The sequence below is a fragment of the Meleagris gallopavo genome, chromosome 10 (assembly GCF_905368555.1).
Source record: "Meleagris gallopavo chromosome 10, MGAL_WU_HG_1.1, whole genome shotgun sequence".
In the NCBI taxonomy this organism is placed as follows: Eukaryota; Metazoa; Chordata; class Aves; order Galliformes; family Phasianidae; genus Meleagris; species Meleagris gallopavo.
This window is the reverse complement of record NC_139413.1, coordinates 6,218,596-6,243,158: the sequence shown is the minus strand read 5'-3', so window position 1 is coordinate 6,243,158 and position 24,563 is coordinate 6,218,596. Positions and strand designations below refer to the sequence as shown.

Here is a 24,563-nt window from a genome sequence, read left to right as displayed (position 1 = left end):
GGGGCTGTGAGGAAGAAAGGGGGCTGTGAGGAAGAAAGGGGGCTGTGAGGAGAAAGGGGGGCTGTGAGGAGAGGAGCCGCCCCGGCGTGGTGGGGCTGAGGCGAGAGGTGGCGGGTTTCTGTAGTAGAGCCGAGAGCCCCGGCGTGTGGCCCTGTGAAGGGGGGCTGCGCTGCAGGGCTGAGGGAGGCGGCGCCCGGGAGATGCGCTGAGAGTGGTGCGGGCCTGGGGGGCTCCTCGAGAAGCCCCGGCGGGAGGGTTGGGCGCTGTCGGTAGAGAGGATGAAGGAAACCTGCCGGATCTGCGCCCGCGAGCTGTGCGGCAACCAGCGGCGATGGATCTTCCACACGGCGGCCAAGCTCAACCTCCAGGTGCTGCTCTCCCACGTCCTGGGCAGGGAGCTGTGCCGCGATGGCAGAGGCGAGTTCGCGTGCAGCAAGTGTGCCTTCATGCTGGACCGCATCTACAGGTTCGACACGGTCATCGCGCGTATCGAGGCCCTCTCCATCGAGCGCCTGCAGAAGTTGCTGCTGGAGAAGGACCGCCTCAAGTTCTGCATCGCAAGCATGTACCGCAGGAACAACGAAGAGCCCGGCGTGGATGAGAGAGCCGGAGATGGGACTGTGGACCTTTCTAACCTGCCTGATGCGCGGTACGCTGCCCTCCTTCAGGAGGACTTTGCTTATTCTGGGTACGAATACTGGACGGACCAAGATGAGCATGGTCTGGAGCCTCACAGCTGCCATGCTTTGGAGGGAGCCGCCAGCCGCCCGCGGCGGTGCCGGGGCTGTGCCGCGCTGCGTGTGGCCGATGCTGACTATGAAGCGATTTGCAAAGTGCCACGAAAGGTGGCCAGGAGCATCTCCTGCGGGCTGTCCAGCCGATGGTCAGTGAGCATGGGCAACGAGGAGTCATCCGTATGTGACCCGGCGGAGTCTGCTGGCGCCAGAGGGCCCGTGGATGGGGAGAGCATGGAGGAGGGCACGCCTGCGTCCTCTGTTGAGTCCCTGGACACAACAGTGGAGGCCAGCGCTCCGCAGCAGAAGGATGAAGATGTGGATAAGGGAGTGAAGGGGAACGGGAAATGTGACGATTTTGCAGAGGACCGCATGACCCCTAGCTCATCACTGAGTGGAAACAGGCTGGAGCTGGCGCTCAGCTTGATCAAGGGGTTAGACTACAAGCCCATCCAGAGCCCACGAGGCAGCAGGCTGCCTATTCCTGTGAAGTCCAGCTTGCCTCCCCCCAGGCTTAGCCGTGACTTGGCAGATGGAACTGCTTCTGCTGGCTTAGCGTATGCTGGTTCTGGTTTCCTGAATGCAGACAGAAAATCCTTTTCCAGAGCTCCCTTGGGTCTTCCCTTGGAGATTCCTGAACTACAAGAGCTGTGGGACGACCTCTGTGAAGATTATATGCCACTGCGGGTACAGGTAGAGGTCATTGTGCAGCCGTTCCATTGAGTGGCATCCTGCTGCTTGGCCCTTGGGACCATTAGGCATTCTTCTGTGTTGAGATAACACAGATAGCCACGTGTAGCTGAGCCAAGGGCTAAGAATAGGCAGCTCAGTCCTTTTTAGGTGTGCTCTCTCCCTTGTTGTTCTCTTGTCATCTATTTCCTCTTTGTGTTCTGGGAAATGAAGCTCCTCTCCCTGTGAATGCAGTGTGCTAGCAAGCTCTAAGCTCCTTGCAAGCTTTTGCATTTTCTGCTGAGAAAATGCCAGTTTCACTTTATAGCTTTCTCTTTAAGAAGCTGATTTGACTTTTACCCACAACAAAAGGGAAAGTTTTAAGCTCCTGGGCATGTGTTTTCCAGCAAACGTGTTTTCTTTGTGTGCTGGTAATGGTGGATGTCAGGAGCCTGCCTGTCACGCTGCTGCCATTGCCCTGCTGTGCAGATCAGGTCTCAGATCAGCTGAGCGTGCTGTTCTGTGTAGGGAGCTGTGGAGCGTGCCCTGAGGAAAAGGTGTTTTCCTTGCAGGTGGATTTGTGCCAGGGGATGACTTTAGGGTTGGTATTCTAGATAATTGGTTTATTTTCTGATCCTTTTGAAAAGGTTCATCCATTAATGGCAGGTGTTGCGAAAAGGCAGCGAATGCTCCTGTTAGCTATGTAGGTGGTGGTCCTCATGCATCTCTGGATTGCTCTGTTCTGCTGGCTTTTATGAAATCGTCATTAGGGTGCAGTCAAAAAGCTGAACTTGTAACTCCTTCACCGCTTTCTGTAATGAATAGAAGGCCCCACTCAGCTTCAATTCAGGAATATCCATGTCAGGCTAATTGCATTCGCATTAGCAGCCTTAGTGCTGCCTAATTCTCTAGATAGCCTCAGGGATTAGGAAAAAGCTTGTTTATTACTATGGCAACTGATGCTGTGCTCAATTATGCTTCCTATTCTGTGGGTGCTGCTTACTGCCCCATCTGCTCAGGCGTTTTCCTGAGCTTTGTGCTTTTCCCATAAAGCTGGGCTCAAGAAATTGCTAGGGCGGGATGTAGGACACTAAAAACTAATCTGCCTCACAAAAGCGTTGCCCTTGCAGCCAGTGAATGAAGATGTGAAGCAGGGTGTAGGCGCTGCCGCTGTATGCTGTGTTGCTGGCTGCTCATTTTCATAGCTAAGGGTATATTTACAGCATAAAAACAGGCTCTGTGTGAACAGAAGGTGGCGCAGTCAGTGTGACGTGCTTATGGCTTACGTGTGTGGGGTTTTTCACCCACCTCTTGGAAAGGGTTTGGGGAGTTTCAGCCTCTGCCCTCTGATGTCCCTGCCAAAAATCCCCCTGCTAGGTGTTGTCCTAACCATTTTATGTTGTGACCTCACTCAAGCTGTAACTGGCTTGAGTACAGGGTGTGGCATAAGGGAACAGTGCTTCTATATTTTATTTTTGTTTTTTTATAGGATCACACTTCCCTTATTGCTTTGTGAAACTGCAGTTTTACTTTACATTTATTGCTGCAATCTAGTATCTGGGGCACGTAATCCCTTAGATAACCATTCTCTTGGGCATTTTTCTTTAGATCAACAATGCTCCTCCTTCACCACTGCAGCTCCAAGGAGATGCCATTGAGCCAAACCTTCATCAGGCATGCTCTTACACTTCCCGTGATGCTGGCAGCAGGGAAGTGTTGTGCTCTCACAGCCACTCTTTTACCCACTGTTTGGTGCAGATGTGAGGCTTAGACAGTACAGGGATTATTGCTCTTGTTTTTTAAAGAAGTGTTTTGTTTCAGTTAGTGGGTGCTGACATTGCTGGAGCTGTGCTGAAGAGAGGGCATTGAGGAGAAGTTTACAATTTAAAATACTGATTTAGGGGGGGAAAAAAAGCAAGTATGCTGCTTCTGACAAGAGGTGGCTGTGGTAAAGGAGGAGGAAAACGTGGGGAAGGAGAAGTAGAGGAGAAAGTGTACTGTTCCCATTCCCAGTGTGTGGGTTTGTCTCATGAGTGAAATCTCAGCTGGGGCACTGAATTTGCTATGGGTTGTTGGGCTGAAGGGAATTGCAGCACTGGAGCATGGGGAGGTGTGAGGAGGGGCCCCACGAAGCACGAACAGAGGGGTTCAGATCAAGGGGTGGCTGCCTGCTCCTGGCAGGAGAGTAATTGGGAGGAAGGATGGAAGGTTGCGGGTGAAGTCTGGCAGAACATAGGAAAGAGTTCAGCTCAGTGCTGGCTTTGTTCATCTGAAGCTGCTAGCAGGGCAAACAGGAAGGAGGGAGGTTTCAGGGTTGTCTCTTGGGTGTGGAGAGCAGATCTGTCATCAGCCTGCAGACAGCAGTTAGAGACGGGCACGCTGCTGGGTTCACAGTGAGGGAGTGAGGAGTGACAGGCAGCCTCAGCAGAGCCTTGGGCTGCAGGGAACCTCTGCCAAGTCAGGCAGAGGGCAACTAGGTGCTAACCACCACCCAAGGGGAGGCAGACATGGCCATTGTGGTTTTTTGGAGAGACAAAAGCCCTGTTTGAGCCCACACTGCAAGGTCTGCAAGGGCTGCCAAATGGAATAGAAGCCAGTGCAAGATTTGAACCATTTCTCTCTTTTTTTTTTTTTTCTTTTTTTCTTTTTCCCCCCAGAATCTGCAAGATGAACATCAAAAGCCAGCTCCAGGTGATTCTGCATCAAGGGAGTGCACAGCCAATCTGTGTGCTACAGAACCGCAGAGCAAAGTCCAGCAATTTGAAGCTACCAACCAGGTATTAATTTGTAAACAGCAAATTCAGTGCCTAACTAATGAGTCTGTTGTAGTTAGTATTGAAGGCTGCCCCTAGGTCTCTCCAGAGGCAGACACCTGCAACTCCTCTCCAGCCAAGGGTGTGTGAGCTGGCTGGGGATCTTAGTGCTGCTGTCTGTACCTAGAGTTAAAAGCATTTGCTTTTTTTTCCCTCCTGCTCTGCTGTGTAAATTTTTCATATTTTATTTTTGCAAACCGTGATTTTGAAGGAACTTTCCACTTGCCTGGTGAGCCTTGCAAGAGCTGGTGAAGCAGAGGTACAACAGGGCTATTTCCCTCGCTCTTGGATTTGCACAAGTTGAGCCTGGTGCAGGAGAGAAGGACACCTGCCTTTTTAAACAGCTGCTGCCTTTTTTTTTTTTTTCCTTTTTTTTTTGCAAGCTTTAAGGGAGATCAATGCAGAGGAGGATCCCATCTTCACTTAGCTTTTAAGGCTGTAAGGTTATTTACTAGGAAAGCTGAGCTGTCTTGAAGCAGATCAAATTTAACATGTGTTGCAAGGAGTAGATGTTCTTGGCTATGCTCTTGAACTCTAAGGTAAATTATATCCACTGAGAAAACAGAGAGATTAAATGGGAGGAAACAAACAAAAACAACAACAAAACCATTGGAACACAATATTTGTAATCTGAGGTAAGCTGTAAGCTGTTGGATCTGCTCAGTCCACAGAGGTTGACAGAGAAATAGAACAGGCCCAAGGCTCTGTAAATGCAGGTGAAGTGTTTAAACAGTTTAGGGGGAGTGTCTCATGGAGAAAAGATAACGTGACAGGTGTGTAAACTGATGAATAACAAGAAGAGATCATGTGGCTGCACCAGCTTCTGATGAAACTGAGGCTTGATTCAGTTCCAAAGCAGATGCATACCGACTAAGGACGGCAACAAGCAACATGTTTAGAAATGCTAATAAGCAGTTGCTTAACAGTTTGCACTGCTCATATACAACTTGGTGAAAGCAGAGAACTGTCCTAAAACTATTTGAGATGATGTTACTCTCTTTAGGTTAAAAAAAATTCTAAGGCAGAAGTGTCTCAGGTTGTAAATCAAAGACTGGAGCTAGTGAGACGTTCCCCTCTGTAGCCATGCTGTTGGCATGCTGGCACTCCTTAGATTCCTTTGTTCTGAAGCCAGAACTTGAGGCTAGATAATCCAGTAGTCGGCTCAAATGTGCAATTACCTCAGCCAGCAGACCAGCAGCTGCTGCAACAGTACCTGGGTGATGGAATGAGGCAGCAAGAGGAGGGGCTGGAGAATGGTAAAGGTGCAGCTGCAGTATTTTGGGCAACATCAGAAGCAGCATAAACAGTTTTTAGAATGTGTAGCTTCTCCAAATGAGGTGGTTTGTTGTTGTTGTTGTTGTTTTTTTTCCCCCCTCTATTTTTCTTTTCTGTTGTTGTTCAGATCTACTGGGGAGTGTTTGAGCTGAAGTAGCTTTTCCCTCATAAGGGAGCGTGCCTGCTAGGAATTGGGAAGGGTCCTGGGCAATCTGAGCAAGCCTGTCCCACAGTATGTGGGAGGCAGCTGATGTGTGAACCCAAGCACGGAACCTCCACCCTGCACGTGATGGTTGCATTGGAGGGACTAAAAGCGCTGGAAAAGTCATGTTGAGGAAAGAAGGATTAGTTTATTCACTGCTCTCCACCCAGCACAAACAGTGCTTATGGGTTTTGGAAGGTGGCTTGTTTGTCTTGACCTGGTGAATACCTGGGCTGTGTGGACTTGAATTACTGGTGTTTTATATATAGCATTAGACCAACATCTTTTTGCATTCAGTTATTACAGGAAAAGCTGAATGAATTGAATTATGAATTAAAATCTGCACGAGAAACATCGCAGAGACAAGATCATACAATTCAGAGTCTGAATGAGGCCCTGAAGAGCAAGGAGAGTGAGGTAATAGTATAGAATGGGCAGGGCAGGGCGGGTGGGTTGGTGCTCACTGGAAGCTAGTTGTGTAGGCAGTGATTGAAAATAAATGCTTAAGCCATTTCTGTACATCTCAAATCTCATTAAATTAGTTCCTGCAAGCTTTTAGTGTTGTGTGGCACTGATGTATCATCGTCCATGCTGGAGGCTTGGAATGGAAGGGTTTATGCTTGGCTTGCCAATGACTGCTTTCCATCCTTTGATTCACAGACAGAAGAGCTGTATCATGTCATTGAAGGGCAAAATGAGACCATGGCCAAGCTGCAGGACATGTTACACAGAAGCCAGCTGGGGCAGTTGCAGGTACGTCCTGGCAAAGCCTGAAATACATCTAGTTTGGTGCTGCAGGGATTTGGGTTTTTAAATCCCTCTTGTGAAGTGAATCTTCAGTTTCTCAGTTTCTCTCTCTTGTCAGATGTCAGAGAGCACACCTTCATCTCAGGAGCAGCAAGTGGCACTGCTTGATCTTCAGAACACACTTTTCTGCACACAGCTGGAGGTGCAGAAACTGAAAAGAGCTCAGCGCCAGAAAGAGCATCAGCTGGTTGAAGCCAAGAGGGCTGCTCAGCTCCTAGAGACCACGGTACATGAGGAAGAGCAGCAGAAAGAGACAACCTGGAAACACAACCAGGTATGGCGCACACTTAGCCTGGAAATCTCCTCAGTTGTAAGAGTTAAGAAGCATTAGTGTAGTGAACACACTGCTCTCATTCATCGCTTCTGCCTATACCAGTGTGGACACACTTGACTAACCCTGTCTTGAATATGGCATGGAGAATTTTTAGCCTTCTTGGTTTCCTCTCTGGGGATTTACGATCCACAGAGACATGTGATAGAGGGTGTTCTGTGGCATGTACACTTCTAGCTGTTACAAATGTCCTGTTTCTTTTTGCAGTGTTACAAAGTTAACATTTGCTGCTGCAGTGGGTTAGCTGTTACTGATTGTAAAGCTCTGCCTGTGGTTAGAGTAAAGCATTTAGATAGATGGATTTCCTGGGAAGGAAAATAAATTCCAACTTCACTATGAAATTGTATTTTGAGATGTGAAAGCTGCAGTGTTGCAGAGCATTTTTGGCTGCTCTGATGGCAGTCCTTGTTGTTCTTGGTTCCTTCAGATTCAGTTACTCTTCACGGGTCTGTTGGGGACTGAATGCCAAGGTGTGTGCTTTTCCTTCACAGGAGCTGCGTGCTGTGGTACAGCAGCTGCAAGCAGAACTGCAGGAAAAGGCTCAGCAGATCCAGGCTGTGGAGTGGGAAAAGTGCCGTGAGCTGCAGGCCCAAGAACAGAGAGTTCAGTGTTTGAGTCAGCACCTGGCTCGCAAAGAACAGCTTCTGCAGGTGAGATTCAGAAAGACTCAAACTGAGCATAACTAGCCAGTTATGCTCCTGCATCTCCAAATACCAAAGAAGGAGAAGTTGGTCTGTAGCTTTCATACATACCCATCAAAGAAGAGAAGGAAAAAGATGCTTCTATGTTTCCTAGATGAGGAAGTTGGTACAGATGTCCAAATACCTCAGCTCACAGCATGGTGAGCTCTGACAGGCCCTAGTCAACCAGGTGCAGGTGTTCTAATTCCTATTAATGTAGGGAGTGGGTCAGACACACAATCTCTTGTCCAGGGGTTTTCTGGACTAACAGCTGTACTGGGCTGCGTGCTTCTTCTTTAGGAATCGAGGGAACTTCTACAGTGCCAGCAAAGCTTGGGCAGGAGCTCTGCGGCCATGGATGCTATGCTGGAGAAACTGCAGCAGAGAGTCAGCGACAGGGATGCTGCGCTGGAGGTGAGCACAAGGGAGGAAACATCCCTGTTTTTCACATGGCTTAATCTTTGGGTTACCATCAACAGTACAGCCCCATGCTGACCTCCATGTTCCTCATAAGCCATTCTTCCAGAGAAGCCTTCTGGAAGGGAGAGCTGAGGTGTTGCATGCAGAACAGTAAGCTGCAGAGCTTTCTTTCCCACTCTGAGTATTTCACACTTCTCATTTTAGAGAGCAGTAGATGAGAAGTTCTGTGCCCTAGAGGAGAAAGAACAAGAGCTTCAACAGCTCCGTCTTTCAATAAAAGAGCGTGGAGGTGACCTGGAGAGGCTGCGCAATGTCCTGTCCAGCAATGAGGCCACCATTCATGTGAGTCCCTGTACTTGGGTGTGTCAAATCCAGCCTGGCTGCGATGTGGAGCAAGGCAAAGCTTCATGTGAATGCTCAGTCTTTTGTCAGGGAGAGCAGTTGTGGGGTGCTGGCTTCCTCTGTCCCTGTGTGCTGGGCAGGTTCCTGGGGCTCTTGTGTTTCTGGTCTGGATGTAGAGGTGAAAGTGATGCCTGGAAAGGATGGAGATGTGTGTGTCTTTGTTCAGGGTAAAGTCCCTGCCCCCGATTGAGCTCCTTCTATTTGTCCTTAGAGCCTGGAGAGCCTCTTGAAAGCTAAAACACTGGAACTAGAGCAGATGTCAGCAACTTGTGAAAATCTTCGCTGGCTCAAGGAGGAGATTGAGGCCAAATCCTGCAGCAGGCAGAAGGAGCAGGAGGGGATCATCCAGCAGCTGCAGACTTGCCTGCATGACAGAAACAAGGAAGTGGAGGTAAGGCCTTAGACTCTCAAGCATTTAGCCAGGTTGTCTGCAGAGAGAGTGGTCCAAGGCCAGAGCTTCTTGGCTGCCTGTTGCTAAGTGGTTTCTAGTGCCTTGGAAACTGGCTGCTTTCAGCACATGTGAATACCTGTGCTTTCTTAAACATTGTCGTCTTAGCTCCATCTGGACTGAAGAGCTGTTTCTTCCTGAACAGATTGCAGTTTGTTCATAGCAATGTCCCTCCATCTCTCCCTTCCTCTCCTTTTGTTTAGGAGCTCACGGCAACTCTGCTGTGCAAGCTGGGCCCAGCACAGAGTGAGGTAGCGGAGGAGCTGTGCTTACGTCTTCAGCGTAAGGAAAAAATGCTGCAGGAGCTTCTCAGTGACAGGAACCGTCAAACTATGGAGCATGATGCTGAAATCCGGGAGCTGCTGCAGGCCATGAGCACCAAGGAGCAGTGGAGCAAAGTGAGTTGTGTGCAGTGCTGCAGTGGGGACACTGGGGTGGATGATTCTGCCTCATGTTACGCATATTGAAGCCGCTCTCTGGTAACTGTTTGTGTCTGTCTGGAGCTGCTGAGTGCTGGAGAACCACCAAGCTGCTTTTAGGTTGGTCACGTGATGATAGGAGCACTTGTAGCAGTGTTCAGCTCTCAGATCCCTGTCACTGAGTGGCTTGTCAGTGTTTATGTGTGATGGGGTAGGAGGTGGGGATCCTCCTGGGTATCCGTGTTCTCAGTCTTGAGGCAGTGGAGGGACCATGGGTGGGGTTGCTACTGGTCTGTGTTACAGACCAGAAGGAAAGACTCAGTTGTTTCTTGTGTAGATCAGAACTCTGAGAAAGCTCTGCTCATTGCATTGCAACTTACACTTCAGTCAAACTGCTGCAGGATCCTGAACGTGTAATGCCACAATTCCTGCTCTGCTTGCTCTTGCGCACTGGATACAATTCAGTGTTAATTGAGATACTTTACATCAAGTTTCCTTTCATAGAAAAGAGGAGTCTGAAAAGCCAAACTCTCGCTCGTCTCATTTCTCTCCTGCTTGATTTTTTTTTTCTTCTTCTGAAGGGGGTGAGGGAAACTGAGGGACTTGTTCCTCTGTAGTTAGATAGGCAGAGAGGCTGTCGCTATCTGGCAAACAGAAATGAGAGGGCTGCAGTGAAGTCACTGAGTGACCAGGAGCAGTAGCTCCCAGACTGTTTGCAGAACACTTTTATTATCAAGTGACAGAAAAATATCAAGATGCTTTCCTGTAGTCTCTAAGAAAGCTGAGGTCACAGCCCTATTTATTTTTTTTTTTTTTTCTTGCTCAACCAGGCCACTACTGAGAAGATGGTGCATGCTTTGGCTGAAAGAAACTGCGAGTTACAACTCTTGCGTCAGCATGTTTTGAGGAAGGAGCCTGTTGGGATCCAGGCACCTGGTACCGGTCTGCTGAAGCAGGACAAACAACAACCTGTGCAAGTAAGAGTCATGTACTCTGTTTTGCCTGTGGTCTTGGGGCTCCAGAGAGAGCGCATTGCCACAGGAGGAACTGAGAGAAGGGAGTGCCACAGAGAATGGTAGTACTGAAAGTGGGTTTAGGAAAGAGGCTTAGGAGTGACAGAACAAATTGAGGAGCAGAAATGTTGCCTGGATGCTCTGACCTTGATTCCGCAAGCCTTTGTCACTCACTGTCACTCTTGTTTTGATCAGGCAATAAGCACAAGTGAGTATGAAAAAAATCCGCCTTCTGACCTTCCAGCTCTGACCCAGTCCTTCCTTGGGCTGGGCTGTGCCGCTGTATTGTAATCCCCTCCTGACATTGTCAAATACTGGAGGGGACAAGAGAGCTAATTTTAGGTCTCGCTAATTCTTGGCAGAGCCTGCTGGGTGTTTACTGTCTCTTCCACAGTTGGGGTTGGTATTTTTAAAGCAGCTTTGCTAAAAAACCCTTTGAGGCTGAGCACAACTGTAAGGCTACATAAGCCATGTCCCTGCTTCAGCAGCTGTTAATGGTTTATTGGTGAGATGACATGTTGAAAGTTTTTAAGCAGCTGCAAGCAGGTGGCTCACTTCTATTCCCAGGATGAAAATGAGCTCTGGAGACTTCCCAATATGAGTATTTGGGCCAAGCTTTGTGTTTTCCCACCTGCATAGTTCCTCTGGGCCATGTCTTTGGATGAAGATATAGATCTGTGCAGAATCTCAGTTGAAAGATGTGGTTGCTGCAATTGAGTGAAACTTGCTTAATCCTGAGTATAAAGAAGCTTGTTGCCAGCAGCCTCTTAGTGCCAAATAAAAAAAGGCTAGAGCCCTGTTGCCCAAACATACAGCTTCCATCTTGTGTGCAACTCTCTTGTCCCCCCTGTCTGACTAGTTCCTGTCATTGCTTTGTCGTGTTTCAGAGACATCGACAAAGTAGCCAGCAGGTTTGCTGCAGTCTTAAGGGCCCTGGGGAAGCTGTGAGATTCTCTGTAAAAGTGCAAACCTGGAGGCTTTTGTGTTTTCAGGAAATACTGCAAAGAGCTTGTGGATCTGCAGCCCTTGCTGGACCCCCACAGGAGGACAACGCCTGCCTGACAGAAGGAGGTGAGTGACAGCTTCTCTCAAGGTCCTCAAACAAGACCAGGACTTTTTTTGCTGTGGGGCAAGCATACTTACATGAAACCATTAGAAAGCGAAGAGCTTGGAGCAAGAGCAAGTGTTTTGAAATAAAGCTGTGCCTCTCCTTTGGGTGATGATTCATGGATGTCTTGGGAGTGAGTGTGTGGAAAAGAGAGAGGTTGATTTAAAGTGAGATACTTCAGTGCAAGCAGTTGTGTAGCGTTCAGTGAAAGGATTGACTTAGAGGTTCAGATAGGGATGAGAATAATGCAGCTGGTTTGGGTTGTGCCCTAAGGCCAGGACATGTCATTTTTGCCAGGGTGAAGACAGGAGGCCTGGGATGTTTCTGTTATCTTGGGCTGCTGTTTAAGAATTAAGAAGGGAAGAAGAGTATTTAGTAGGAGGCGGTGTGGTGGGGAGTGTAGTCACTGTGGACTGGTCTTTTCAAAGAGGGGTTCTGTCTAGCAGTCAGAGGGAGCAGCTGACACATGGTAACATTGCAGTAATCAAACTGTCCTTGCAATTGCAGCATCAGCAGCAGAACTGGAGAAGGATCTTGCTAATGCCAAAGAGGAGCTGGAGCTAATGGCAAAGAAGGAAAGGGAAAGCAGAGTGAGTTTGTGCTGAAGCCTGTGGCAGTATTCCTGCCTACAGGAGACCCTTGGGCTGCCCCTCATGGAGGTTTTGGACCCCCCATCATGAGTGTGCATCAGTGAGAGATGGAACAGCAGCTTGCAGTGCAGTTCTACCTTTCTGAAGTTTTTCACACACTTCTCTTTTGTACCTAGCGGGAACTTGCTGCTCTCCAGTCCGTTGTGACCACGCAGGAGGAAGAGCTGCAGGTTCAGGCTTCTGATATAGAGTCTCTGACCAGAACCATCCAGATCAAAGAGGACCTCATCAAGGTGAGATAACGTGCTGTGCTGGGTCAGCTTCTTCTGAGATGGCTGCAGAGGAGTCTCTTCTTTCCCCGCATCCTGTCTTTTGTGGTCATTTCCAATGAATGGTAAGACATCAGAAACCGAGCTGCAGGCTGCTTGTGATAGCCGTGACCAAGTACCTCTACTACTGCAAGGAACCTCTTCAGAGTAACATGGCTGTTTGTGGATCATTTTGCTTTTGGTTTGCCAACAGCCTTCTGTCTTTGGCTGGAAGTTATGGGCCCCAAATCCTGAGAGTGTCATTATTAGACTTTTTGTTCCTTGCTTGCAACTTTCTTGAGCACTTTAAGCAGATGTTGTGTTCCTTCTTAATTCTTGCTCCAAGCAGTCGTTTATGGTTAATACATGCTGGATGCATTGGCATTTCTTTCTTAGGAGACCCAGGTCTTCTCTAACACTGGAATAAGTTGGTAACTGCATTCCAGGGAGGGTCACAAGTTTCCAGCTGTCCTTGTTATTGATCCCTTCTCCACAGATCCCTCCTGCCTCTTGCTTTTCAGGATCTGCAGATGCAGCTGGTAGATCCTGAAGAAATTCCGGCAGTGGAAAGGCTGACACAAGAAGTGCTGGTACTTCGCGAGAAAGTGGCCATAGCAGAGTCGAGAGGACAAGAGGCTACTGGAAACAGAAGGCAGCAGGTAGTGTGTCCTGCAGGGCAAGTTTGAATGTATTTGTGTTTTATCTGGTGCTCAGCTTTATTCTCAGCTGTTGGATATGCTGAGGTGTGCATGTTCTTCAGAGCTGGCTGCATATAATAGACAGAATAGAAAGCATTGGTTCCCTTTGGTGTTTGTCTCAAGGGCATAGACTTTTGGGGAATGGTGTCAAGGGTTGGCAATACTCAATTGCTTCAGTACAAGCAAGAGAGGTGTTGGTGCATCTGGAAGGGGAAACCACCGGATCCCTGAGCAGCCAGATGCCTACTTTCATTTATCTGAGTGTTAATCTTGTCTGTTCCCTTTGACCAGTTGTTACTGATGCTGGAAGGGCTGGTGGCTGAGAGGAATCGGCTAAATGAGGCTCTCCAAGCAGAGAGGCAGCTCTACAGCAGCCTGGTAAAGTTTCATACACACCCAGACAGGTAAGTAAAGCTGCCTCGGTTCCATGCTGCCCTGCTTGTTGCCAGGAGTTGTGTGTGAGGGCCAGTGGGGCAAACCCTGAAGCAATGATTGTTTTAGGAGTCCAGATCTTAGGCTGCCTTTTTCCCTTAAAGAGACTGCAGTGGCCAGCTTTAAATGATATATAACCTCCTGTTGCTGTTTCTTGTTCAAGCCCTGGGATTTCCATCCCTGTTCCTTGGCTTACTCACTCCCTACTCAGTTTCCCACCCGCATATGGCTATGTTTCAGAGGCTGCTGTTTTCACCCTGCCAAATTCCTCACCAACTGCTGCATTGATAAAGATCTCTCTAGGCTCTTATCTAGGAGGCTGTCCCACAGTGGCATACCACTGCTTTCTTTGTCCTCCATGCTAATCCCCTGCCCTTCATGGGGCTGCAGCCTCTGGGATATTTGAGCTACCTGACAGCAAGAGAGCACGTACATGAAGTACTTCGGTAAGTATTGAAGAACAGCTGTGAATAGGGGTCCCCTGCCATGGGCTGGAGCCTTTTTTGGGGATGGTTGTGCTCTGGGGAGGCAAGAGGTGTCTGAGCCACCTATGGGAATGTGCATAGCCTGTGTCTGGGCAGTGGAAGTCCTAGATGGAGGAGCCAATTTGGTGTGCACTTACTGCACCTGTCTAACCCTGTTCCTTTTTGTGTGGTGTGTCTGCTTAGCGCTGCAAGAGACTGCACTCTGCAGGTGGAGCTGGAAGGGGTCCAAGAGCTCCGGGGACAGCTGGAAGAAGCTCTTGGAAGAAGCTTGGAGCGTTTGAGCAGGCTGGAGACACAGGGCCCCATAGGAGGTGGGGAACAGGAGCGTGTGAGAGTCCTACCCCAGCATGCCTTCTGAGCACTAGCGCTCGCCCGCCTGCCACGGAAATGGTTCACTAACTGAGCGAGCCTGTCTCACTGACTCTGGGAGGGTTGCTTTGGTACTTAGTAACGGTACGATAGAACCGGTGCAGGGTTTTTTGTTTTGTTTTTGAGCTGCTTTGGAAATGGCGATCAGTGCAATTCACCTGTGTCTCATGTATGTTCCTGTCTGACTCACCCTGGTGCCCACTGATGTATTTGCACATTCAGATCATTCCATTTTAGTTGATTTCCTTCCATTTCCCTTTTCCCTACCCCATGGGCCAAATAAAGATTCCCTTTCTCTGAAGGAAACACCAAATGTTCTCTCTCATCTCCCAAGTGCATGAGTGTGAATTTTTGTATTCCCTCCCTGCTTTTCTACCCAGTGACATCACCCTCTTGGGTTGATGGCTACTGGCACAAAAGGAGTGTTTGGAGATACGGGTTCCAGAGAGATTTTGAGAAGGGCAGCAAGACCCGGTGGCACTTGCATAGGGTTTCTTCCACAATTCTCTTTGACTGTAGAATCAACAATTAGTTATGTTCAAACCAAATCCTACTCCAGCATTGATTTCACTGATTTTTATTATTTTTTATTTTCATTTGTTTTTCCCCTTGATTGTAAGTTGCCACAGTCTGGCTTGTAAGTGCCTTTGCAGGAAAGCTTCCTCCCTGCTGTAAGAGCCTGGACTGGGTCTGCTTCTGTCTGTAACATGCACATCTCATGCATAGGCTCCACATGCCCGCTGGACCAGGCCTTCCTCTGCTTTGCTAGGGACCAAGTGCACTTGGCACCACTGCGTACAATTTCTAGGACATCTTTCACCTCTCCTAGGAGTACTGGGGCTGGTGTAAGAACTGAAATGTTTCCAATGTCCAGCGCTTCCCAAGTGTTTGAGTTGGCTTCCTCACACCAAATCATTTCCCAAAGTGCCAGGAGCAAAATTTGTACCTCTGGACATCTGTTTCTGTTTGCTGGGGAGGCTGAACACTGAGCAGAAGAGCTCCATCTTGCTGGGCTCTGCCTTCTGGACCTGTAACCTCCCTGCTGTACATCTCCTTGTGACTGCTTCACACATTGTACAACTCATACCTTGCACCTCTGCTGAGGTCTTCCCTGGCTCGGTCAGGGATAGGAGACAGGATGGCTCTCCCTTCACATGCAGCAGGTCAGCACCCCTCTGGGGCTACACCTAGCTGCATGGTGAGTTCATCTGTCCTCATGTGGCCTGGGGGGTCATAGCTGGTGCTGCTGGGCAGCTCTGGTACCTGGTTAGCCTTGCTTTTCTTGCTTCATCTCATTCTCTTCCTCTCAGTTCTCTCTGTAGGATCATCTCTTTCTCCTTCTGCCACTCACTTTGTAGGAGCCTTTATGTCCTTTTCCTTATCTTTTCATCTTCCCTCCTCCATCCTTGTTCTGCTGCCTGCCTCTCTCTTGGAACCCAGGGCCCAGTGCAGGCTGCTTGGCCTCAGCTGGTGCTCTGGCAGCTTCCAGCTCTTGTTATGCTTGTATTTTGTTGCAGATCTGTCCCTGCTACCGTCGTTGATGTCAAGTGATGCAGAGGGATCACTCAAGCAGAGTTGTCCCAGGTTTTCTACTGTGTTCCATGGGGCTTTGCTTTATCCTTTGTATCCTGTCTGTGCACTATTCTGCCCTGCAGAAGGACCAGCTTGAGAAACCCATGCCTAAGATCACCCTTTTGAGTTGTGCAGTGCTTTGTGCTGTGTCACAGCCTTTTGTGGAGGTCTTTCCTTTTTCAGTCTCTTTGGAGACTTGTTTCTCACTCCCTGTTCCTAAGGATGTGAAGATTTCCACTGCAGCCAATACTGTGGGCAAGTCCTGCAGCCAGTAACCTTTCCTTCAACTACAGGAGTCTGTGATGTACAAAGCTCAGGGTGCATCTCTTGTCCCCTTTACAAGTGCTACAGGGAGTGCTGGGGAGCCCTGAATTTGCACCCTGGGGTGCTCCTGGTCCTGTGGAGTGGTCAAACACTTGGTGAACGTCCCATGCACATGCTTCTCTGCTTTCATCAGCACCTGTCTCCCCTTCTTTCTTCCCTTCCCCTTCCCCCCAAATCCCCCCCTTTTTTTCACCTCATTTGAGATTTGTGCTCTCAGCTGAGAACTGCAGGGAGGAGCAGTGTGCCAAGTGCTGGCAGAGGTGATACTCCCATGTCCCTAAGGCATCTATGCTGGCTGTGAGCCACTCTGCCTTGCTTCTCTGCCTGTAAAGCCCCGTGCCGGTGCTTCTCCTGCTCCAGCACAGCCAGCAGCCCAAGGGCTGTGTCCCCGTGCTGTGCACAAGTCTGCAGGCACTGGCTTGGCATCTGCTGGCTTTGTGTCCCTGAGGAGTCACAGGGCTATGCTTTGGCTGTGCTGGATGCCACTTTAAGGGAGCTACTGCCTCTTCCAACTACTTCTTCCTGCCTTAAGGGAGTCTGATGGCTGTCAGTGCCTCTTCTAGTTGAATGTACTCTGCCACGTGGGGCACTATCTACCCAGACTGGGAATCGCTCCTGGTTTGTTTGTTTATTTATTTATTTATTTAGCAACCCCCTGGCAGTTGCTTTTCATGAATGGGTCTCCTGATTGTGCCTCCCTGCTGCAAGGTGTTTTCCTGGCTGGTCCTCAGGTCTTGTTCTAGTAACTGTATGCTTTCCTGCTGGTTTCTCCTTCGCTTGTGAGACTTTTCATCTTCTCCTCTGTGTTCCCTGTCTATGCTCAGCTTCCTCAGTGTGGGAGCTCAAGCCCTGATACCATGGGTTTGCCTGCAGGCTAAGTGGCTGTGGCTTCTGCAAGCTTGGTGAGGGCTGCAGAACCTGGCCCTGCATGGCTGTGCGAACTGTCCAGGCTCTTATCTCCCTGGGGAGGGATGTCACTGCCCTGAACCATCCCCATCCAGTAGAGCAGGCTGGGCCCTGCAACTGGGTGGGAGGACTGTGAGGAAGTGGGCTCGTGCAATAAGGCACTGGGAACAAGCAGAAAAGTGTACCCACTGCCTGAATTGGAGGGGCAGGATGGCCCCCAGCCCCCTGTACACATTTCTGTGTATTGTTGCCTCTGTGTGCTCGAGTATGGGACACAAGTGACCTTATGGCTGTGCTGTAGCTTTGTAAGGCCAGTCACACAAAGAACCCAGTGGTATGCACAGCAGTGGTGCTGAGGTGGGGAAGGCAGTGCACTCCCCTGGGTGGGCAGTTGCACAAGGTAGTTCAGGGCAGTGCTAGTGAGACTTCCTGCCCATCAGGTGCTGCCGCTTGTGGCCATAGCTGAGGATATCGTTGCAGAGTGAGTGGGACATGCACTGAGTGCTGATGCAGTGAGCTCAAGGTGCTGCAGAAGCAGTGACTGGGGGGGATGAGATGAGATGGGATGGGTGATACTGCTGGAACGGTCCGCTCCTTTGGGGCAGCACTTGGTGCTGAGTGGGAGCTCCATCATGAAGGGAGTGACAGGTCACAGGGATGGAAGGGAGACCTTCGTCCTGCTGGGGTGCCCCAGCTCCAGGCATGTGCAAGAGCAGGCACGTGCCCAAGGGCTGCCCACAGTGGCCATGGATATTGCTGGGGATGTGCGGACAGTGGCAGTACTGCTGTTGCCGCTGGTCTGAGCACCTTGCTGTTTCTTAGGTCAGGCTGCAGGGACAGAGGTTGATGATGCTGACTTTACCAGCACTAAGGAAGAGGTGGCTCACAGCACTGTGACCCAGCAGGTAAGCATGGGCAGCATGGCATGGGGAACAGAGGTTGTAGAGCAAGGTATTGTGCTGCTGTCTGGACCCCTTGAAAATGTCTCCGTCTGCCCTTTGTTCCTTCAGACTGGCTCCCGGGCTCCCAAGGAAAGCAGAGGCACTGAGAAGAAGAGCGCAGCCCCTGCCCCGGCAGAGCAGGAGCTGCGGGCAGAAGAGGAGCTGCGGGAGCTGAAGGCACAGCTGGAGGAAGCAGGCTTCTCCTCCGTGTCTCACATCAGGCAAGAGCCTGGGATGTGGGAACTGGTGGGTGGGCGAGGGGCACCCCATGTCCTGGCTGCTGCCTGCCCTTCACAGCACCACATGCCCCCCAGGAAGGCGATGCTGAGCCTGTGCCTGGAGAACGCAGAGCTGAAGGAGCGGATGGGCGAAGCCACATCGCTGCTGGAGAGTGGGGAACAGGAGGAGGCTGGGCTGGGCAACCCTCCATCACCAGAGCCCTGCAGGATGCAGCGGAAGGGCCGCAGTGTCCTTGGGGATGGCCAGGGGCTGTTGGCAGAGAGGGGAGCTGTGCCCACCAAGCGCCCTGCACTGGAGGCACGGTGCCAGGATGATGCGCCCAAGAGACTGTGCCCCAGCAGCCCTGGTGGAGGGAATGGGAGCCATGTGAGTGCTGCAGCCATGGGACTGGGAAGGGGACAGGAATGGAGCAATGCTGGAGGGCTCACGGTCCCATCTCCCCTCTGGCAGGTGGAGGGCATGGTGCCCTGTGGAAGCTGGCCAGGGCTGGGTGTGGAGCTGTGCTCACAGGTGGCACAGAAGCAGTGCCAGGAGCTGCAGGACAAGCTGGCTGCCTCCGAGGCAATGGTCCGTGCACAGGCTGAGCAGCTGGAGAAGTACCACATCCTGCTCCGTGAGTGGAGGGCTGGGTGGAATGTATGCCTAGCTCAGCGTGCCCTGCGCATGCACCCAACCTGCAGGGGGTCCCTGAGTTGGTGGGGTGATGCCCAGCAGGTGAGCCCCATGCCCAGCAGCTCAGCAAGCATGTGCAAGTGGACTTCCAGGACTTGGGCTATGAGACGTGTGGACGGAGTGAGACTGAAGCTGACCGTGATGAGACCACCAGCCCTGGTAAGGAGAGCTAGGGGTACTTGGGGGGTCCTTGTGCCTTGCCTGCCTGGCACAGAGAAGTGATACTGTCCCTTCTGCAGAGTGTGAGGAGCCAGATGTGTTCAGCGAGCCCAGCACTGGGGAGGAGCTGGGCTCCCCACGCCGCTCGGGAGTGCCCAGGGTGGGCAAGGCTGTTCTGAAGGCTGTGGCCCAGCCAGATGTGGGAGCCCTGCGCCAGCACATCCAAGACCTTAAGGCACAGCTGCTCAATGCCAACAAGGTGATCCAGAGCCTGCAGCGCCGTACCCGCTCCATCTCTGTCACCAGTGGCTACACCTCGGGCACCGAGCGGCCCCCACTGTGCCCCACCGTGCCGGTATCGCCGCCCCACAGCCTCACTGATGAGGACGAGGGCTGGCAGTCAGACAGCCATGGCACACTGTGCCCACAGCGTGACCTGGAGCACCTGGTGCACCGTGTCGCACTCCTCGAGGCACAGCTGCCTCCTGCCAAGCCTGGGGGGGGCTTCCCTAAGGAGCTACAGTCTGCTACTTGGCCAGGGTATGGCATGGGCATGTGTATTGGGATGGATGGGGGGGCTATGGGAGGTTGCAGGGGTTGCCTGAAGTGGTGGCTTGCAGAGCCCCAGGGCTGGACAGTGTGCACACGTCCATGGCACCTGTCCATGCTGTGTAATATAGGCAGCTCTGGGGACCCCTTCCTTCCCAACCCTACAGGAAATACAACTCGCTGATCCAAGCCCAGGCCCGGGAGCTCTCCCACCTGCGGCAAACACTGCGTGAGGGCCGTGGAGTGAGCCGCAGCCTGGCCCAACACCTGCACGATGCCCTGCGCTCCTTTGAAGAGCTCCTTCGCGGCACCGACATCGACTACTACCTGGGCCAGGGCTTCCGGGAGCAGCTGGCTCAGGGCAGGCAGCTGGCCGAGAGGCTCAGTGATAAGCTGGGCACCAGTAAGTGCCTCGGGGGGCACTGGGTGGTGTGGGGGCACGGGGAATGGGAAGGGATGATCTGATGGGTGCTGCTGTGAGCTGGAACCGTTTGGACATAGGGGCTACCTGCCCTACTGTGGGCTGTTCTGTTTGTTCTGAGAGGACACTAACCGGTTCCTCTTTGATTGTTCTTGTTTTTTTTTTTTTTTTTCAGGGGATCGACAGGATGGGGAGGATAAATCTAGCCATGAACTCCTGGCACTGAGGTACATCCTCTCCCAGAGGGACACCCTGGGGGTCATCACTGCTTTTGGGATGAGGGTCCATAGTGCTCTGGGTGGCTGTGCTGGGGATGCCACTGCTCCCCTGGACTTGACATCCTGTGGCCCTGCACTACAGTGTGATGCTATGGTGGACATGGCTCAGCAGGGAACAACTGTGCAGGGTCACTAGCCTCGTTGATGCCCTGTCTCTGCAGGCTCAGCCGGGAGCTCCAGGAAAAGGAGAAGGTGATTGAGAGACTGGAGGCGAAGTTGCAGGAGCGATGTGAGTCCCCGGGCAGCAGTCACCCACCCTCTGAGTCGTCCCGCTCTGCTACCAGCACCTCCTTTGTGTCTGATGTTCTGGAGCCCTGCTCTGATGGGGAAGCAGCCAGTGAGTGCAGCCAGTGCCCTGAGGAGCCTGCCAGACTCTCAGGTACCAGGAGCTGGGGGCACGCAGCCCCTCTGCATGGCTGCAGCACAGAGCCCAACACTAACATCTCTCTTCATCTCTCCCCTGTCTCCAGGCCTCCACTTTGACTCCTTGTCCAAACCCAACAGTGCCCCCCTGCCAGCACTGGCACCCACTCACTCCTTCCTGCCCACTGGTCTCCCTGTGCCCCTGGGCTGCTGCAGGACTCATGCTTGCTCCCTGGCCAAGGCACAACAGGAGCTGCAAGTGCTCCAGAGGCAGCTGGGAGAAAGTGAGCGAGCACCCCTGGCATGGGGCATGGGGCATGGTCCTGTCTGCCCTGCTATACCGTGCTGCGTGGTCCCTGGCCCCCAGCCTGAATGTCCTTCCCTGGCCTTTCTCCTTCTCCCCAACTCCCAGTGCTCTTACAGGAGGATGATGAGGACATGTGGATCCTCGTGTACAGAAGAAGGGGTGGGTGGGATGAACACCCCTTGGAAAAGGCTGCTTTGGGTAGCCATTGAGTAGAAGAGGGGCTGAGGCTTCCCAACTTGTGTTGTGCAGTCAGCGCACACTGGGAGAGCCTCTGTTCCTCGGGGTGAATGGGAGACAGTGGGCTGCACTGATGGGCACAGCAAGAAGCATGTGGCGAGAGGGGTTTGTCATCCCAATTCTTCCTTTCTGCCCTTTGTTCTCCTCCTCCTCACTACTTTGCCCTGTGTATGCAGATATGACGCTGCCAACAGCAAAGCCCACAGCCTCGCTGGGCCCCTTTGGAGAGGGCAACAGGCCAGCAGCATCAGTGTGCCAGCACGGGGCTCTGCAGAGCTTATCCAAGCCTCCTGCCCTCTGGGACATGCCAGCTACTGGCCAGCTTTATGGGGCACTGCCATCAGGGTGCCCAAGCAGCCAGAAGCTAACAGGTATGAGGTGTGTTGGGAGCCTAGGGGCATCACTGCTGGGGAGACTCAGCCCCAGAAGGTTCAGGGCAGGGGGGGCAGGTTGGTGGGCATGGTGTGGGGTGGGCAACGTGGCTGTCATGAAGATGTGTCCATGGGTGTGCAGGGGCAGAACTGCTGGAGGAGCACCTGGTGGAGATCCGCAGCCTGCGCCAGCGCCTGGAGGAGTCCATCTGCACCAACGACCGGCTCCGGGAGCAGCTGGAACGCCGCTTGGCCTCTACCAGCAAAGCCAGTGGTACGACACTGCATGGGGCCACTGGGGGCCATGCTCCCTGGGTGCTCACCCCCTGCATGTTGTGGTGCTGGGGAAAGGGGCTCAGCAGTTGTCTCCCTCTGCAGGTTTGCCCAGCGACATCTATGCTCAAGGGCCGGAGCTGGGGCTGCAGCTGAGCGGGGAGAACCGGGCACTGCGTGAGGACAACCGGGCACTGCGGCTGCAGTGTGACCAATTCTCTCGAGGTAGGGCTGGGCCACCTGTGTCTTAGAGAGGAATTGCTGAGCAGGGTGACACTGATGTCTCTGTGTCCCTAGAGCTGGCACGGGTGCAGGAGGCCCTCCTGGCTGCTTGCTCACGAGTACGGGAGGCAGAGGCTGAGCTGGGCCAGCGGCGTGGGGAGCATCGGAGGCTGGCAGAGGAGCTCACCAAGCACCAGGAGAGCATCCGGCAGCTGCGGGATGAGAGGCTCTCTCTGCAGGAGGACAACAACAGGTGAGGTCTGGGGATCACAGGGCTGGGCATTGTGGCTAGCTCTGGACCTACATGTCACCTCTGTGCAGGCTGCAGCACACAGTGACGCTCCTGCAGCAGCAGTGTGAGGAGCACCGCCTGCTCCTGCAGGCCCTGCGCACGGAGCTGCATGTCTACGAGAGCCATCCCAGCCCTGCCACTGAGCCCCGTGCAGGTACCAGCACTGTGCCCAGCTCGGCAGCCCTGCTCCTGGCCTTGGGATGCAGGGAGGGAGAGAAACCCCCAGCAACCACAGCCATCTGCAGGGCTCAGCTGGATCTTGTTCCAGGCTGCTTCCCATCTCCTCCTGTGCGGGATGTTGGCACCAGCTCAGCAGCTCCCTTTTCTTCACTACACTCTGACACTTTGATGTCCCAGCATACAGTTGGTGGGTACCTGAGCCCTCCTGCATAAGTGCTCCTGAGACTGAGAAACTCATGACACCCTTGCTGAGCTCAGGGCAGAGCTACAAGTCGAAGCAAGCACTGCTCCTCACCAGTCCTGCTTTCCCTACAGAGCCGTGTAGGGCCAACCCTCCAGTGAAGAAGAGCAAGGGACCGGTAGGGGCTCATGTTGTTGGGTGCCTGGACACCTACCGTTCCTTGGAGCAACGCATCCTGGAGGGGAAGGCACTGGCCCATGAGTTGACATGCCTGACCCGCCCAGCACTCGGGCTGTCCAGCGCGGGAAAGGAGGTACAGGGCGGGCAGGATGGGCTGGGGGCCTGCAGTAAGCAGGGATCTGCCATTTACTCCATCTGTTCCGTGGCTGTGGGCATGCCAGGCTGCTATCAGGTGCAGGTGCTGATTTGGGTGATTTAGGGCTGGATCCTTGCAGCACAATCCCCATAGCAGGGAAGGGAGACGGAGGTGCTTCAGCAGCACCTGCTCCCGCACCCTTTTCCCCACAGGTCCCGGGGTGTGTAGGTGCAGGGCATCTCTGGGGCAGTGCCAGCACCCTGCACCGTGTCCTGGAGGAGTGTGCCTCACTCCTCACCACCTTCTGGAGCACCGTGCTGCCCGTTGGCCCTGCTCAGCACCAGGGCAAGGTGAGAACCATTGGGAGCCAGCAGGGTGAGCAGGCTGGATGCTCACTGCTCACAGCATATGTCTCATCCCAGGAGCAGGCGTTACAGAATGAGATCACGGCACTGCGTGCCCAGCTCTCCAAGAGGGAGGATGCTCTGCAGAGCACAGCCAAGCAGCTCCACAGCATGGCCCAACTCAAGGACAGCATGGAGCAGTTCATAGTCAGCCAATGTATGTGGCACGGCCGCGCTGGCCTGGTACCTTGTACCTGAGGTCACCCTGTGGCATAGGAACCTCGCTGACTCTGTACCTCTGTCCTTCACAGTGACCAGGACTCACAATGTGCTGCACAAGGCTAGGACAAACCTGGAGGTGAGTTTGCTCTGGACAGGGCTGTATGCCCTTATCCTGGTGAAGGTTTCTGGGCCTCATCTGGGGCTGGGCTCAGATGGCAGACAACAGAGGGTGGGGTGAGCCCAGGATGCATTGATGTGAGTCCTGGGGGCTGCCCTCACTCTTTGCATTCCTGTCCCTGGAGCACAACAGTCCCAGCCAAGCCCTCACTGCTGTGCGTGCTCTCTCACCAGGTGAAGGCCCAGCAAGCCCTGCCTGTTGCGTGAGCCTCAGGCTGAACAATGGGAGCAATGTCCCTGGCCACACAATGGCCTACACTGGAAGGCTGGAGTGGACAGGGCTCAGGGGTGCCCAGCGCTGCCCCAGGCACTGCAGTTAGTGGGTTTGAGGACCTGTGGCAGTTGTGTACCCTTCACCCGCCTTTGCTTGGTACTGCAGCAGCTGGCTTGGGCTTTGCCTGCCCCATGCTTCACTGCTTGCCCCCTTCCTCCCACTGTGCTCAGAGCAGGATGTCATGGCCCTCCAGGCCAAGCACCTCTTACCCTGGGACTCAGTCTCATGTGTAACCTTGCTGCATACCCACCCCCGCTCATGGATGTATGTATATATATAGAGAGAGAGGTATAGATATTGGAGCTGTGTTTCTGGGCCCTCCCTGGGCATGTCAAGGCCCCAGCATGGGAGGAAGATGTAAGAAATGACATGTTCTGTTCAGTGGCCTGAGAGTCCCCAATAAAGGTTTCCTTCGGGTCCTGGTGTTTGCAACACGCCTATCCCTGCAGCTCTGCCCCCTCCTGTAGCCTCCTAGGGACCTGATGGCTGTCCCAGGGAGCAGCTCTGTGCTGAACTCCCCAGGGGTGAACTATGGCACA

At 52.6% G+C, this 24,563-nt stretch overlaps 1 protein-coding gene across 1 annotated transcript; it reads left to right on the top strand.

The window, feature by feature from the left end:
* Window positions 1-24,456, top strand: PDE4DIP (phosphodiesterase 4D interacting protein). The gene is made up of 38 exons (XM_019618562.3): window positions 1-1,427; window positions 4,061-4,180; window positions 5,991-6,110; window positions 6,354-6,446; window positions 6,559-6,774; window positions 7,323-7,481; window positions 7,812-7,925; window positions 8,136-8,273; window positions 8,545-8,724; window positions 8,985-9,179; window positions 10,031-10,177; window positions 11,206-11,284; window positions 11,829-11,911; window positions 12,088-12,204; window positions 12,741-12,878; window positions 13,209-13,321; window positions 14,018-14,145; window positions 17,828-17,910; window positions 18,016-18,167; window positions 18,261-18,552; window positions 18,637-18,799; window positions 18,901-19,017; window positions 19,098-19,557; window positions 19,734-19,969; window positions 20,163-20,214; window positions 20,427-20,644; window positions 20,736-20,912; window positions 21,349-21,543; window positions 21,686-21,817; window positions 21,922-22,041; window positions 22,114-22,291; window positions 22,360-22,484; window positions 22,599-22,697; window positions 22,826-23,004; window positions 23,220-23,357; window positions 23,430-23,568; window positions 23,663-23,709; window positions 23,925-24,456. The coding sequence occupies exons 1-38, from the start codon at window positions 279-281 to the stop codon at window positions 23,955-23,957; spliced, it is 6,624 nt and encodes a 2,207-aa protein (XP_019474107.2). The 5' UTR covers window positions 1-278; the 3' UTR covers window positions 23,958-24,456.
* The last annotated feature ends 107 nt before the right edge of the window (window positions 24,457-24,563 follow it).